Source organism: Danio aesculapii, chromosome 3, assembly GCF_903798145.1.
Source record: "Danio aesculapii chromosome 3, fDanAes4.1, whole genome shotgun sequence".
Classification (NCBI taxonomy): domain Eukaryota; kingdom Metazoa; phylum Chordata; class Actinopteri; order Cypriniformes; family Danionidae; genus Danio; species Danio aesculapii.
The window spans coordinates 57,371,686-57,389,961 of NC_079437.1; the positions used below are offsets into that span (position 1 = coordinate 57,371,686).

Below are 18,276 nucleotides of genomic sequence, written 5' to 3' on the forward strand. Positions count from 1 at the left end.
TCAAATCACAGAACTTTCACATTTACTGCTTGATTACACAATCACGAACAAATAACCTTTCAACTAGTACCCCAAGGCAAAAGACTGGGGAAAGAAACCCTTTTTAATATAATTCAGAATTCACAAATACTTTTCACTTTGGAGGACTAATAATTTAGCTTGAGGTGAACTTTTTAATGATAGAAATTATGTATCTGGGATAAGAATAAAATCTGAAACATACTCAAAGTAACACTTTACAATAAAGTTGTATTAGTTTATGTGACAATCAGGGGCGTAGCGGACATTTTAAAAGTGGGGGGGACAGCTGTATGAGATCTTATGTTCATATAACTTTTAATCACCTGTTTCTAAATGGTCTCTCTCTAAAAGTGAAAGGATCCGTCCCCCCGGTTGCTACGCCCCTTACAACACATGAAATTAGTGTATTTGTAATAATAAAATTATGACAATATGTACTCATACTTGTCATTCATGGAGGAGTGGAGAGCATGAGACTGATTCCTAAAAGACCCCAGTGACAGATGAGTCCCCGTATTGATCCTGTGGGTCGTATTGACCGGTGACCTACCCACACCTGCAGCTTCTCCATGATGGACGTTGAGCGTTCTCCAGCCTCCAGTGCCTAGACTTCAGCTCTGCACAAGAAGTTTGGCCAGAGGAGAAATAGTCATGGCCAACTGAGCCTGGTTTCTCTCAAGGTTTTTCTTTTTCTTCACTTTTGTCAATTGGTGAAGTTTGTTCCTCGTCACTGTCACCACTGGCTTGCTTGGTTTTGGGACTTGTGGAGCTGAGCAACGATGGATTTGCTCTTTAGTGTTTGGACTTTCAGCAGTGAAACTTATGTTGTGCTTGTGCTTTTGACACAATCTACATTGTAAAAGCGCTATAGAAATAAAGATGAATTGTTAATATTATTTAATGGAAATAAAATTGTTCATGTTTATTCAACCCAGGCTCATTGTGATTATGTACCCCTATATACATTTCTGGAGAGAGCAAAACATGTCCCAGGATCTATGTGTTTTTTTTGCAGTTTTTGTTTTTGCGAATCCGCCAGAGGCCGCTGTGTATGCTATTTGAGATCTCAAATATCTCTCGCGAGTGCCATTCACACCTGCTCTTCTCATGTAAATCCACCAGAGGCCGTTGTTAACTGACTGACTGACCAATCGACCGATCCCCCCCACCGTCTCCCTTCCCTAAACCCAAACAATAGTATTTTGAAAAGCACCTATTGACCCGCCGACCCCTTTCCCTAAATCCAACGCCCCCTGATTTTTACCACACCCTGTTATTTACTTGTTAGTTTTTTAGTTTCATTTTTTTGGCCTCTTATTTTGTTTTACCTGCTATCTGGAACCATTCTTCGCCAGACTCGAACTCTGTCGTCGCAGTCATCTTCGCTTTGCATCTTAAGTCTGCCAATGTATGTGTTGAGCCAACTGGTAACAGTGGGAAAGCTGTCCATATGTAGGTAAGCAGTCAGCTGCTAAGCACAAAAAGGAACGATGTCATTCCCGTAGCGAGACAAAATGCAGCCATACAAAACTCTGGCTACATAATTCATGATGTGCAGAAACAAATTATGTTGTGTTTACTCATGGTACTATACTGTTAACAAGCATGCACTTTTTAATAATGCACTTCAAATAACTTTTAGATGGTAAAAAGTCACACTATTTTTATGTACGCTTGTAGTGTGAGTGCAAAGCACGCCTGAGCCTGAAACCGAAGATGCGACGTCACTTTTAGGGGACTGTTTCATAAGGATTTATTAATCATTCTTAATTTTCAATGAACGCAAACTGTCATGGTTTATTAAAGACATAAACCCCTCGCTGTACCTTCAGCAAACCTCCTGATACCTTCAGCACGAGGACGTTTATGATCATTTATGAGCGTCAAAAATGGTGGATCTGTTCGGCAAAGTGTTTGACTGCGTGTCACTGCATACCAAACGACTAAAAATAATACAAAATGATATAAACAATGCAATGTCCTCTGTGCTAAGCGAGAGCGCTTCTCTTCCTGTTAAACTGAACAGTCGCCTCATCGATGATGTAAGCATGCTCAGGTCTGGTAGGAAAAAATGCAATATGAGTGCAGGCCGAGGGGAAGAGGGGAGGGAGGACAGTTGTGCTTTGGCATGGTTCAAGGCAACTGTACCTAAAGTAAGTACGCCCTAACAAACCATTAACAAACTTGAAACTAAGACTTGTACTTATTTGCTTCTTATGAATAGTTATTAAGTTAGTAGTAAAGGTTTAGGTAGGATTATGGATGTATAAAGCTACAAAGGTTCATTCTGAAAACATAGCCCTGTATACATTTCTTGAGATTGCGAATTATGTCGGAACGTATGGCTGCATTTAGTCTTTAAAAACGAACACTACGAGCTGATATGATGCTGTTCTATTTTGCACTTTCCAGCTGACCACTTACCTCCGTGTGGACGGCTTTCCTGCTGTTACCAGTTTGTCCAATAGCTTGCTGCTTATGTCGGAGAATTTGAGATGCAAAGCAGAGATGATCGTGACGATGAGGTTCAAGTCTGGCGAAGAACGGTTCCAGAATGCAGGTAAGACAAAAACAAAAACCAAAAAAATTAAATAAACAAGTAAATAACAGGGTGAGAATGTGGTAAAGATCTTAAAACGTGGTAAAAATCAGGCAGCCGCGAGGTATTTTCTTTTTTTGGGATGCTTTTGAAAACACGGTCGGTTGAGTTTAGGGAAGTGGATAGACGCTGGTCAATCAGTGTTTTTTTAAAGCACAATTGGTTGGGTTTAGGTAAGGAGAAGGATGGGTCAGACGATTGGACAGTCAGTCAGTCGACGCAGCCAGAAAAGACAGGAGAAGAGGCGTGAAAGGCACTCGCGAGAGAAATTTGAGATCTGAAATAGCGTACACAGTAGCCTCTGGTGGACCTACAAAAACTGCAAAAAAAATAGACGTTACTAGGACGTTATTGCCACTTGCCATAAATGAATATAGGGTTACGTAATCAGAATGAGCCTGGGTTGAAAATAAGATCCTACATTTTCAGTGCTAATAAACAGTATCTCAACAACAGGCAGGATATAAGCCAGTGGTTAATAGTGTGAATCATTACTTAAACTAAAGTGTTACCAAAAAAAGTCTTTGCCTGGTGCACATTAAGAACCGGTGGTGTATAGCTGTTGGCATGTTATTTCATTCTACAAATAAATCAATTAATGTCTTCTCCAGACCACAAAAAGTGCCCTCACCAGGGAAAGACCAGAGTTGTGCAACAGCAACGTGAGTGTGGTTTTATCATGTCTTTGATATGAGACATCTCACAGTGTTTTAAGAGCCTGGCGAGACACATTACAAGATGTAACACAATAATCAGTTACTAAATCTATTTCTCAGACCAACCTCATCAACATGAGCATTATGAGTCATTATAATGGCAACACTTTTGTTTTTAAACTGTTAACAAAAGCTCTATTTAATCAAAGCATGCATTCATATTTCCACTGAAATTTGTCATTGTGTACAGCAGCATTATCTAGATCCTACACTATTACATTGTTTTTAAATGCTGGAAATCTACTTGCTTAGTCACAAGACTGATAAAACACATGGGATCATGTCAGAGTAAACCAGTCCAGACTTGAAGACTTGTTTAAAACAGTTGTTGGGTTGTTTTATGATCAAAGAGAAGATGTTCACAGGGACTTTCCTTTGTTATGTTAACACAAACCTACAGATAATATTCAAGTTATTGTTGTACACTCAAAAAAAATGACATTTATCATTTGTTTCTACTTATTTGAGCTGAAACAACACAATTCTTGGCCTCTTTTTTTTAAACAACTTTATTTAACCTCATTATTGATATGTACCCCTATATACATTTCTGGAAATTGCGAAATACGTCCCTGGAGGTTTGTTTATTTTGCAGTTTTTGTTTTCACAAATTCGGCAGAGGCCGCTGTGGACACTTTATGAGATCTCAAATTTCTCTCACGGGTGCCATTCACGCCCTGCTGTTCTCGTGTAAATCCACCAGAGACCGCTGTCGACTGACTGGCCAACCTATCTTTTTACCACGTTTTCAGATTTGACCACATTCTCCCCCTGTTATTTAATTGTTTATTTAAATTTTTGCCTTTTGTTTTACCTGCTTTCTGGAACCGTTCTTCACCGGACTTGAACCCCATTGTCACGGTCAACTCCTCTCTGCGTCTCAAGTCTGCCGACGTATGCAACTAGACACAGGGCAAACTTTTAACAGCCATCCCCACAGAGGTAAGCAGTCAGCTGGTAAGCGCAAAAAGAAACGATGTCATACCACGCTGTAGCATGTTGGTTTTATGGATGGGCTTGATTGCTTTTAATGTACAAATATGCTTAGGGATAAAGGTGACAGAGTTGCATCAGATCTAACATTTAATAGACAACAGAACAGCAGGATATACCACATATTTTTATTATCATCATTAATATTTTACGTGCATCTTTAAACAATCAAACATTATGTATGGCTAAATATTGAATAATTACATGACATCATCAAAATGATTACATATTAACCCTTCCCATATCAGTATATTGATCATTATCTTACACTGCACAGTATGAATGAAGATTAATCATGATTTTAATTTGAAAAAAGAAAAAGAAAAAAGAAATTAATTAAAACACCAGAAGAAAATTATGTGAAATTGACAGTAGTCAGATGTACTGTGGACGCACGACAAATCTGAAGCAGTAGTTATCTGGACAGGGGTTTGGCAGGCTCATACTGTCGTTAGTTGGAATTAATGCCATGTCGTTTTTGAATTCTTGCACATGGAAGACATTGTTTTGATTTTTACAGGTAAGAACCACCCAGTTGCTGTAGCTAATGGAGCTAGAGTAACTGTACTGGTTGCCAGTTGCACGGAATCTTGCAACAGGCAAAGTATTACATGAAACACCATAGTTATAGCATTCCTGGACAGTAAGAAAAACTTGGGCTTGCCACTGGACCTTCTGATCTTTGTAAAGAGCACTAGGGTGAGCAGAAGTGGAAAAGGTCTGGATTCTGTTGCTTTGGCCATAGTAATTATAATTATAATACGGGTTACTGACAGTTGTGTCATTAATAAATACACTCCACTCATCTCCAGTGTAGATTCTGGGTAGATACTCACCACTTGTGTTATCCATTTGATCTCTGATCTTAGAGAAGGGAAGAGCATTGAACTCAAAACCTCTGAGCAGTCCAGTTAGATACAGTTTCTCATTATTCTTATAGAGAGGACTTGAGGAAAATTGCATGTCATAGAGTTTATCTACTGGGATTAAGAGGAAGCGGATGTGATTCAGGAGGCTGACCTGTTTATCTGAACTAATCTTGTCACCTTTGTCTTGGATCCATCTCTCCAAAGCTTCAAGAAGTAAAGCTTCGTCCTTCACAATCAGGTCTGAGCGCTGCAGCAGAGCATCCATCATGTCAAAGGAGATGGTGCTCCACACTGGAGAACTTATGAGGAACTCACAGTTCCAGGAAAGATACTGAAGAACGTTCTCCTGGAGGACAAGGTCACCTGTGCGCATGCCATACTCGTACATTGACACCTGAGTCTGGAAGGTGTTGTCTTCAGGAATGAGTGCAGTGAAGACCCTGCCAACATCCTCCATGAGCTTATTCACTCCGAAGATGAACGCCAGCTGATGGAGACACTGAGCTGATGTCGTGGAGACATCAATCTGACGGGTGTACAAATACCTGAGGTAAAAGAGATATGATTAGCTTCTGCCTAATGTGTCATGACTTCAATCTGACAATCAGTGTTATAATGCAACACACAAAACTTCTTTAAAGATGCTTCAACCTCATCATGTCACATGTCTGGCCGGTTGAGTTTGTTCTGTTTACTACCATAATTATTTAATTTGTTAATCAATTAGTTCCACGCTTGTCTCAGTTTTGTTAATAATTTTCTTCCCTATTTAATTTCTTCAGTTACCTCTGTTCCTTTTTCAATTCAGTGTTATGTATGTTTCAGTGTTATGTATGTTTCCCTGCTTAGTCGTAGGATTACCTGTTTGCTACAATAAATACCTTATTGTACTATCCTCATCATCTGTGTGCCAGAGCCAAGATTAGAACCCAAGTCTCCAGTGATAGTCATTAGCCGCATTTCCACTATCGGGCTAGTGCGAGCCAGGGCTTTAATCGGGCCAGGCCGGGCCAATAGCCTGGGAGGTTGAGAAATGAGGCCGAAATCATGTCGCGTTTCCACTGTCGGGCTAGTTGCTCGCAGCGCGTCACGCAAACACCGCCCCCAGAACGTCCCCCGAATCAAACGTCACACAACCCGTCACACAACCCGCCCACTTCAGCGGGAACAAAAAACTCAAATTATAACCACAAACACAACCTGGCATCACTACGAGAGCTGGAAGATGGAGAACACCGAAGCGATTGCTTTTTTACTGTTTGTGGTCTGTTGGTGTAAGGCCAGACAGCGATCCCTGGATAAGGACATTCGAGTTCGGCGGCATTTACTTCGAACACAGATTTTTCTTAGTGAGTTGATCAAGCGCGATAGCAAAACAAATGTAAGGGAAGAAAGCATCTTGTCTCCTCTTTACCTGACAGGAAAACTCCGCCTTTGTACGTAACCCCGCCCCGAAGCCCCAGTTGGCCTTCCTTGGCCCAAGGTATTCGGCAGGCCGAAAAAGGCCGGACGCTGGCCCCAAGGAAGCCCCGCTTTGGCCCGATTATGCCCCAGAAGTGATAGTGGAAACGCGACTGGCCTTGGCTCGCCCTGGCTCGCTCGCTTTAGGCGCGATAGTGGAAACGCGGCTAATATTCCTCCACTGAGCCACAGGAGGTTCATGAACCCAACAGTGAGACACTACTTGCTTCTTCAGAGTTTATTACAAATAAATAAAGTTCCAAACTTTGTCAGAAGGTGGATTAGAAAAACAGAAAATATCTAAATTTCACAAATAGACAAAATACCAACATCTGGAAGGGCTCATTAATATGCCTAATCCCTCTGAAGCTGTTAGTCTATAGGGTAAACCATTGGAAATGATTAAGCCATATGGATGATCTATTCTGAATGGAACTTTCTGATGGTGAAGGTGTAGTGCCGTGCAGGTTTATGGCAAACGGCAGGGGCGTAGATTTAGGGTGGACCATCGTCCCCACCAATATCCACCGACTATAGAAATGTGCCCACCAATAATTTAATCCACTTTGAAATAAATCACGCGGTCAACTTTAACCTAGACACGCAGGTTAAATCCATAAATCACATACTCTCCTCGAGTTCTCCCGCCCCCAAAACGCATATGGACATTTTGATTGGCTGTGCCTTTCCCTGCTATCAAATGAGAGGCTGTGGCTGCCTTCAGATACAAGCAGCGCCAAATGCAATGGGTTGTTTTTTTTCCCTTGCAAGAATAAGGTGCGTTGGGTGACACACAAGCGAGGATGGCGGCAGCAAAAAAGGTGGACATAAGGTGCTTTTTTTCAACTAAAGTTTAAGCCACATAAACGCAAGTTCGCTACTGAATGAGTCCATCATGATAATGCCGTTAATGCTCGTGTTTTCCTCGGCTTTAACGCACATCATTATAGCAGACTGATATAGTCTGTGAATAATATGGCCTTGAAAAGTAACTGCAGAATAAACAGCTAATGCACAGTATATGATCCCCGTCAGTTCTCCTAATCTCTCAGAGTAGCATGTCCAATTTCAGTTGAAATAATTTGTCAGAAAAAATGCAGCCTGTGTAAAGGTGTAATACTGATATATGAGACATGTTTCATTTGCACTAAGGCTAAAATAAACGGAAGTCATTATTAAAGTCTCTTTATCAGTTAATAAACATTGTTTTAACATTACTCTATCAGGCCTGCAGCCAGCTTATTGAAAGGGGTGTTTTTTTTCTGGAAAAACTGAACCTTTTTGCAGTGAGAGAGGATTAATTAGTAATAGATTTTAATAGCAGATAAATAAATAATAGCATATTATTATAGCACGGGGGTGTTGTTTGATTCACCCGTCCCCACCAATGTCAAGTGCAAACCTACGCCCTTGGCAAACAGAATCTGAATGTGACAGTAAATACTCAGAGGAGAGTTCCCTCTGGTGTTGCAGAGGTGGCGGTGCAACACAATAGCCATGTGTTGCACTGAGTAAATAAAAATACATCCTTTGTAAATTATTAGTTATTTTGTCTGTATCAATTCACACTTATTTAGACTGCTAAATCATCTACATTTATATGATTCGTTGAGAGAACTTCCAAACATGATCTTCTTGCTCTCACTGATAATATAATATGATGCAATCATGAATAAAACATTTTCTCTGTAACATTTGAATTAATAGAGACATTTATATAATTCTGCATTAAAAAATCCACAGTGTGCATATCTCCCATAGGTGCTAATACCAAAAATACCAATGCTTTTATTTCATTTTTGACTAGAGAAACATTCGACTTTCCAGTTTATGCCATTATTGTATGTGTATAACCGATTTTAGAGAGTTACCTGATCAAAGCAGAGACATGAGTCTGGCAAGTCTGGCTGACATCAACTGTGAGGTTTCTGGAGTCATTTGTTATGTTTAGCTCTGGATACATCATGAGGATCACACGGTGCACACAAAAAGCAAATTCAGCTTCTTCACTGAGATCTTGTACAGTAATGGTGAAATCACAACCATCTTCACTGTCAAGCAGAAGACCAAGGTCATCTGACAATCCCAGACTGTTATCCAGAGAGATCTGATGGATGCTGGTTGTGTTTGTACCTGAAAAGTAAACAAAAAGACTGTGTAGAGAGTTGTGTATAAGAAAGGGAGTCCAGAGACCCCACAAACATTCATGTAATTCACAGGGTTCTAATATGTGGTTGAGCATTGTTAGGTCAATGTGCATTTTTGCATAATATGAATGGTTATAATCAGGGCTTAACACCTGCCAACTCAGTAAATTTTCAGCGTCTATTATTTAGACGTCCAATAGCGACATCTGATTACATTGATATTTGGTTGATTTTACATTGTCTTGGAAAGTGACCAAAATCGAACGTCTGATAGATGTCATAGTGGTAATGTCCACACAACGTCAAGGTGTAACATGATTAGACATTGATATTTGGTTGATTTTAGGTTAGACATTGGACATTGATGTTGGCCTTTATGTTGGGTTTTGATGTCAACCCGATTTTCATTTCAACACAAAATCCAACATCCGCACGATGTTGGGGTACGTCCTGAGCCTGCAGGGAAGTTCAAACTTGAAACTATATAAAACTGTGAAATGTCCATCGGTCATACTGGCAGTGTCTTAATTAAAGAAGTGAAGATGGCTTTACTACAAAATAGTAAAGAGGACATGAAGTCTGCTAAACTCGAGAAGATGAAGATACTCTTTCGGAATGCACAAGCTGTTGGAAAGGAAGGTCAACCCTTCACAGACTACATGTGAATGTGCGAGTAAGTATAGTAGTTTTTATTTAAAAAAGCTAGGTTAATCTATATATGTTCTAGGATGGATGAGGAAAAAAAGGCTTGAAAGTTGGAAGTACTTATAGAATTAGTTTGTTACGTTACATACGAGGTTCTTGAGAGTAATGACTGATCGTTCAACAGGCAGCACTGTTTTGGAAGAGGAGCTGGTGTATGTCAGGTGTGCAGTAGCAGGGAAGATGGACAGCATTGTAGGTATCCAATAGGTGGACAAACCAGAGTAGCTGGAGGCCATACAGTTGCTGAGGCCATACATTCAATAATTGAGACTGTCATGGTCAGAAGGTGAGAAAGAGCAATGGCTACAGAAAGTGGTAGCTTTTGGGATGAAATGCGCTGCCTTCATGACAGGGCTCAAGAAAGGTGCTGTCAGCCATGCAGAGCCTGAGAGTATATTTTGGACATACACTGCATGTCTCATCAGTTGGAACTGATATATTGTAATGCCATGTCTTGCCATGAAATAGACGATATGCTTAACAGCCTGTATTTTTTCTATCCCAGGAGCTCTGTGAACAGGGCACAGTTAAGAAAAAGCTTTGAGGAGATTGGCATGATCATCTGAAGCCAACAAGAATAGAAGGAACTTGGTGGGTTTCACATTTTCAGTGAGCCGTTTAAAACTTTTTAAGAGGCTACATGGGACTTCTGCTCCACTTAGAGCAGGTATAGTCGACTAATATAGGTAGGAACAGGATTTAATTTGTGCCGATCATTTTACTGATACCCCACCTCACACGCACATCCCACTCCCCACTCTTCACTTTCTTGTACGACTCCCCAACCCTCTTAAATTTGTCCGTGACACCTCTCCCTGCTCTGGAAACATGCCGGATTTGTTACCCCGATCTGTTCCGGGTCCTCACAATTTACAAATTAAGCACTGGAAAGGAAGTTATATCATTACCTCCCAAATGTAGAAATTCGTCAGATGAGAGATTGGAACCAGTACATGAATCCATTAGTTTGATTTAATGTATTTGTGCAAAAAAAAGTTTATTAATTGTAGTAAAATTCCTTGAGAATTTAAATGCTTTTTATGCAAATTGCATTCTTTGTATTTATGTCAGACACAGTTACCTGAAGTAGCTGGGAACGAATTACAGAAGGCAAGACCAGAGGGTTTCTCTATATAATGAAGGATGGGACTGGCTTTCTTCATGACGTGCTAACACAGCTCAGCAGTTTGTCCCAAACGTGCAGCAGTGACTGCGGATGAGGTTTATGAACGCCTGTTCTCTACCTTGGATTTAAAGCTCAAATACGATACGAAATACCATAATACCACTACTACTTGGGTGGCACGGTGGCTCAGTGGTTAGCCAGAAGGTCGCTGATTCAAGTCTTAGTTTTCAGAAAGCATGTACAGTAAATGACTTTAAGCATTTAGTTTAGGTAATTTAGTTTAGGCATATTTATGAAAGTTCAAAAACTTGATATGATCGCTCACTGACATTTTCAAGATTATGATTAATTGCAATTAAAAAGCTAAATGACATGTGAAAATGTATTTGAGTTGAATATATTTTGGCTGTGCTATAAGTGGTCAGGCAAATATGCCAATTATTTTAATAACAAATATCAGAACGATTCTGTGGGATGAAATAGAAGACACACTGCATAAAAGGGAATCTTTCTATAGTATGAAATATTACATTTCACAAGATGTTATTTATATCAATGATAATGGATTTTGGAGATTCATTATTGGGGAAAAAAAACATACTTATAAATTTGCATGTAACAGTGCCTGCTAGTGGAGCCATGGATAGGGCACATGTGTACTGTTTTCATTTATTGGGAAATATGACATAGGCTAGTGCTTAAATAAATATAGCAAATTACTACAAAATAAATCATAACAAAACATTAGAATTTAATACAGCTGGACAACACAGTACCACAAGGTACTTTTTAACAAAAAAGCATTGTGATTTCTTTATGATCCAGTAGGTGTCTTACCAGTCTCACAAATCACTCCTGCATCCTCTTGATGTGTGCAGTCATTGACGCCCCAGCCTTTAAAGCAGCATTCAGACAATATGCTCTCTGAGCCCATACAGTTCATATCATCCAGCCAGACTGGACCAGACCCTAAAAATACAATAAAACATAAACATGTTGAAATCACATCACAATAGCTAGCTGAGCCAGAGTCATTTGTTTGTTGTTTCACCCTGGCCTGCACATAACTTATTCAAGGTTAACAACTAATAATCTATGCCACTTTTTTCCAACCCTATTCCTGGGAATGTGTCCTCGCTGCAGGTCTATAGCACAATGACGTGATGGATCAGGTCGAATACATAGCTGACATGCATGCGCAAGCAGTTGTTGCTAGAAATGAGAATTATTAATATAAATTATAAAATGACCCATTGCATTGTGTGGTGTTAACATCTACACCTACCCCAGCCATAAACCCAACCATCAGTTATTAATGTCTACACCTTCCTCAAACCTAAAGCCAACCATTAGTTATTAACTTCTACACCTACCCCAACTTTAAACCCAACGTCACAGTTAACGCCTACATTTACCCCAACCCTAAACCCAACCATCTCAGTTATTAACGTCTACACCTTCCTCAAACCTAAACCCAACCATCACAGTTAATAATGTCTACACCTTCCTCAACCCTAAACCCAACCATCACAGTTAATAATGTCTACACCTTCCTCAACCCTAAACCCAACCATCACAGTTATTAACGTCTACACCTTCCTCAAACCTAAACCCAACCATCACAGTTAATAATGTCTACACCTTCCTCAACCCTAAACCCAACCATCACAGTTAATAATGTCTACACCTTCCTCAACCCTAAACCCAACCATCACAGTTATTAATGTCTACACCTTCCTCAAACCTAAACCCAACCGTCACAGTTATTAACGTCTACACCCACCCTAACCCTAAACCCAACCATCATAACTAATAACTTCTACACCTTCCCTGTCAAGGTTATTAACGTCTACACTGTCCCCAACCTAAGCATAACCATCATAGTTATAAATGTCTAAACCTTCCCCAAACCTAAACCTAACCATCAGTTATTAACATCTACACCTTCCCCAAACCTACATCCTACATCCAACAGTCACAGTTATTAACATCTACACCTACCTCAACCCTAAACCCAATGGTCACAGTTAACATCTACACCATCCCCAAACCTAAACCCAACCACCATAGTTATTAACGTCCAAACCTTGCACAAACCTAAACCCGATCATCAGTTATTAACATCTACACATTCCCCAAACCTAAATCCAACTGTCAGTTAATAACGTCTACACCTACCTCAACCCTAAACCCACCTGTCACAGTTAACATCTACACCAACCGTAAATCCAACCACCATAGTTATTAATGTCTAAACCTTCCCCAAACCTATACCCAACCGTCAGTTATTAACATCTACACCTACCCCAACCCTAAATCCAACCATCATAGTTATTAACGTCTACACCTTCCCCATCCCTAAACCCAACCATCACAGTTATTAATGTCTACACCTACCCCAACCCTAAACCCAACTATCATATTTATTACTTCAACACCTTCCCCAAACCTAAAGCCAACCATTAGTTATTAACTTCCACACCTACCCCAACTTTAAACCCAACGTCACAGTTATTGCCTACATTTACCCCAACCCTAAACCCAGCCATCTCAGTTATTAGCGTCTACACGTACCCCAACCCTAACCCAACCATCTCAGTTATTAACGTCTACACCTACCCCAACCCTAAACCCAACTATCACAGTAGCATAAGCGTAACCATGTCTACTACGTAATGGACCTGATTCAGTCACACAAATATGTACTGTTGGTGTGTCTCTAGGAACAGGGTTGGGAAACATTGATCTACGCCGATGTTGTTAGGTCATATTGAATGTTAGGCCTGTATTTTTTTTGTTTGTTTTGTTTTGTTTTTCATTTACAGGTGAGATGGGTTTTTTTCATGGTTGTAGGTGGTTTGCTCCGCTTGAAGATTATCAAAGGAGCTTCTGTATAAAGATTTGGCGTGGGAGGTGCAGGAATACCATGATATCTAGTTGTGCTGTTTGCCTTTACCTTTGTTTGAGGTTAGTTTCGATTCCACTCTTAAAGTCTATGCATACTTTCACTACTGCCTTTCATTATGTTTGTTGTTGCTGTTAACAAATTACTTGTTGCCTCTCATTTTTGTTACAACTTGTTGCTGTTTGAAACACTATATAGTTGCTAAACCCGGAAATAACAATATCTTATTTGCATAATAATGTATTTGGCATTGATTTGACGAAAGCAGCAAGCAACATGTTTACGTAAAGGCTCTAACACTGTGTGTCTCGTTAGCCAAAGGAGTCCAAACCAGTTCTTAGAGGTCTGCACATTCCCCTGCAGAGCTTTAACACGCCTAAACCAGTTCATCAAGGTCTTTCAACAAAAACAAAATTTGAACTGCTTCAATAACAATATCTTATTTGCATATCAATGTATTTGGCATCAATTTGGCATCAAGTCTCTAACATTGTGTGTCTCTCTAGCCCAAGGCGTCCAAACCTTTCCTTGGAGGTTTGCTAATTGCCCTGCAGAGCTTCAACACATCTTAACCGGTTAATTAAGGTCTTCAGTCTAAAACAAAACTTTAAAATACTTCAAGACAGAGTTACAGCTAATGGCTAATGCTGCTGTATAAGATGAGAAAATACATTTTATTTTTAAAGTATGTTTTTATAAGAGAAGACTGTAACATTTTTGTGATAGTCCATGGGCCAGCCAGAACACCGGCCGGTGAACTACTCAGTCCTGCAGATTCTCCATGATGGATGTCCAGTGTTTCTCCAACCTCCAACGCCTAGACTGCAGTTCTTCACAAGAAGTTTGGCCAGAGGAGAAATGGTCGTGTCCAACTAAGCCTGGTTTCTCTCAAGGTTTTTTCCCTTCATTTTCATCAAAAGGTAAAGTTTGTTCCCATCCACTGACGCCACTGGCTTGCTTGGTTTTGGGACTTGTGGAGCTGCGCATTGATGTATTTGCTCTTCAGTGTTTGGACTTTCAGCAGTGAAAATTAAACCACACTAAACTTCAACCCTGAAAACTGGACTGATGCAGTTTCAATCTACTAGAACTTCTATGTTAAGCTGCTTTGACACAATCTACATTGTAAAAGCGCTACAGAAATAAAGATAAACTGAATTGAGTTGATAGTTTATGGGACCTCTCGTTCATCTCTAACACCAAACGCCAAAACCAAATAAATAAACAAACCAAAACCATTTTTTGTAACAACCCAAAAGAGATCCTCATTTATTTGTTTCCAAAAGAAAGTAGCATGCAGGGTTTTCAGAACCAATTTTAAATATATAAACTTATGTGGTCTAACCATATGTGTTGTATTCTAATCAAAACTATCATTAGAATACCAATATTTGTCCACTTAACATTATTCTGTAACCACCCCTTATATAAAATGGCAATTCAAGAGTTCACACTTAGCTGATGATTGATTATAAAGCTTGTTTGGCATGCTGTCCCGGGAGAGAGCCCTGAACTCATAAGATGCTCAAGCCTGGGGCTCCCTCTCGTTTGCAAGACGAGAGGGGAGTTTGAGCTTAGGTAGATCTCGAGAACTCCCGTGCTGTAGTAGCTAATGAACAGATAGTGATTGCTCTTAAGGGATAACTACTTACTAGAGGCATGTCTATGGTGCTGATTTAGATTAGTCAATTAACTTAAGTTGCATGTTTTTGGACGGTGGAAGGAAACCGGGAAACCCAGGGGAAACCCATGTGAGCACAGGAAGAACGTGTAAACTCTGCACAGAAACGTCGACTGGCTTGGTAAGGACTAGAACCAGTGACGTTCTTGCTGTGAGGCAACAGTGCTAACCACTGGGCCACCGTGGCACCCATCTAGGAGAGGAGGAGAAGTAGGGGTGGAAGGGGGGATTCTTCAAAATGAAGATGGCTGTGATATCAAACTTAAGGTATTTATAGTGGCTTAGGAATCTTCTGATTGGTGAATCATAAATTGAATAATGCGGGACCAGACGCAAGCAATCATAAGCACATGATTCGGTTGACATTAATTTATAAACAAACTTCACTTTTGTATAATATAACATATAATTACTTTAAAATCATTATTTACATTGAATAGCCTTACGACACCTACTGTGATACGTTTTACTTTATGTATTGACGTACAAATTTTTGGGTCAATATATTTTTTCGCACATTAAATCCAATAAATCCAAGGTGGATAAGTAGCGATTCGTAGTTGCTTCAACATGCACATCGCATAGTTACTATCGTTTTAGTTGTTTTGGCCTCAGTTGCCTTGCAAAGATGAAAGCTAAATTATTATCTCTCCTGTGAAATTTGAATTCTTTTTCAATAGTTCCTATGTGTTGTTTGATTATTGAATAGAGAGATTTTATTAACATGTTTTAAACGGTTTTAATAACTTATTTCAAATAACCCATTTCCTTTGTCTTTGCTATGATGACAAAACATATTATTTTTCTATTTGCTTCGCAAGATGTTAGTTTTCAGCTTAAAGTGCAATTTAAAGGCTTAACTAACTAACTTACTAACTAACTAACTAGGTTTTCTAGGCAAGTTATTAAACAAGAGTGGTCAACAGTGGTCAAATACTGTTAAAATGTTCTTGCTCTGTTAAACATTACCTGGGAAATATTTGAAAAAGAATACAAATTTCACAGGAGAGCCAATAATTTTACCTAGAACTGTATTTCCTTAGAAAATTAATATAACATTTTGTACATATGTATACAATCATCTGTATGCGTCTTGCTGTTTTTTTTTTTTAAGCATGGTGTCATTTCACACTGTAATTTTGGCAGTGAAACGTTGATGGTTTCATATCCCAGGGTACAAAAAGCAGGACTAATTCCCCATTTCTTTACCCAGTGTTAAAAGAAGGGGTTAAAATGGCTTTCAATACAAGTCTTAATACCCAGGGTTTTCTTAAAAAACCCAGCACTAACCCCACTTCTAAATTGAACACTTTCTTTAACCCAGAGATCTTTAACCCAAATGACATTGCGGTTTAGCACAGTGTGAAACATTAACATATAAGATTCAAATTCTCTTCCTCAGGCTGTACTTGTACCTTCACCATATTGTCCTCCAGACGCCACTGATACAGCTCCAGGAAAACCCAGCTGACGACACACCACCTGCGCTTCGGCCAGATCCCATCCATCATCACAGACCGTACCCCACTGTCCATCATGGTAGACCTCCACACGGCCAGACGAGGGAAGACCTCCAACCAGTCTCACTCTGCCCTCCCGCTTAGGCTTTGCCTGCTCATCTGCCACAAACCGTAAACTCCTTCATTCAGGTGATCAAAAGGTGCTCGACTCACAGTAAACAAAATAGAAATTTGTGAAATGAGATCTAGATTAGCTCTCTTGCACCCTGTATGTTCATAACACAATGTACGGGGAAAGCAAATTTGTACACAAATGCATTTTTGTGCAATATTTATAGACCTATAAAATGTATAATGCAAGTCATTCTTATTTAAGCAGTTGAACATTTATATACTGACCAAACAGAGTCCATTGCTGAGCCGACACAGGAACGAACAGCAATGCCCATATAACATACATGATCCTTCTCGCTTGAGACTCAATACAAGAACGTTCCCACAGAAAGACTTACGAATCCTCTTGCCTTTCTATTAAATATCCGCCAAATCAGGTCAAGCATTGTGTGCAATATAACAACGCATGATCTAGCACTGTCCAATCAAATTTGAGGACTACCTTAAGTTTCATTTCATGTGAAAATATTTGATAACTTGAATTACAGGTTCAAACAAAGAATGTTTGAGTGACTTAAATTCTACGAAAGACAATACAGTTTTATGCTATGCAAGAGAGGAGGTTCTCAAGTCTTTATTTAAACAAACCTGGCTGTTTACTTTCAGTGCTTTCTTTATATGTAAGACCTTTTAAATCCTGGGTGTTGGAGTTTAGTTGACTTCTGTCATATATGATTTATATAAGAGTTAAGAGTATAACTTAAGCACTCGTGCAGGACTCGTAACTATACAAACCAAAATAATAACTCTGTATTGCAAAAAAGAAAAGAAAAGCCAAGCATTGTTGGCATTGAATGAACCTATATCGCACAAATGAGAAGGTAATCTGTAAATAAATATATAAAAAATCTGAAGTTAAAGGAATTGTTCACCCAAAAATGTCAATTTTGTTATCATTCATCACCCTTGTTTCAAACCAGTTTTTTTTTAGTTTTGATGCACAATCCTGACCCGGATCCTCAGTGGTGAAAGCATTTTTTTAATGTCCAATAATCTTATTTCATCCCGCCCCTTTTCGCAGCGCCGCACGACAGAATTTCGCACACACAAACTCCAGTGTGACCGCAGCTTAATGGAGCAGGGTAATAATGACAGGGGATATCCAGGTGCTGGTTTATTGGTAGGGAAATCGAGGAACACAACACAGACAGGAACACAGGGAGGTGGCATAAAAGATCGGGATCGCTGGAACACAAGTGATCAGGATATGAGTCCTATCCATAGTGGAGACCAGACAAACTGTGAGTGGAATTGGGGTGCTCTTATACAGGGACTGATGATTGGGGAATGGTGATCAGGTGTGTTTCAACTCAGAACTCAGGTGATTGAGATCGGTGATTGAAGGGAGAGCCTGGATTATGCCTCAGTCGCACTAAAGTTTGAGCTTGTGAAATTCTGTCGTACGGCGCTGCGAAAAGG

The 18,276-nt window shown here is 39.7% G+C and overlaps 1 protein-coding gene across 1 annotated transcript; it reads right to left on the minus strand.

Annotated features, from left to right (window-relative positions):
- Window positions 1-4,443: 4,443 nt before the first annotated feature.
- lgals3bp.3 (galectin 3 binding protein, tandem duplicate 3) lies at window positions 4,444-17,241 on the minus strand. The gene is made up of 5 exons (XM_056454289.1): window positions 17,083-17,241; window positions 16,639-16,842; window positions 11,475-11,606; window positions 8,531-8,792; window positions 4,444-5,743 (listed from the first exon to the last, which is right to left on the minus strand). Exons 1-5 carry the CDS (start codon window positions 17,141-17,143, stop codon window positions 4,705-4,707), a joined length of 1,698 nt encoding a protein of 565 aa, XP_056310264.1. The 5' UTR covers window positions 17,144-17,241; the 3' UTR covers window positions 4,444-4,704.
- Window positions 17,242-18,276: the final 1,035 nt, after the last annotated feature.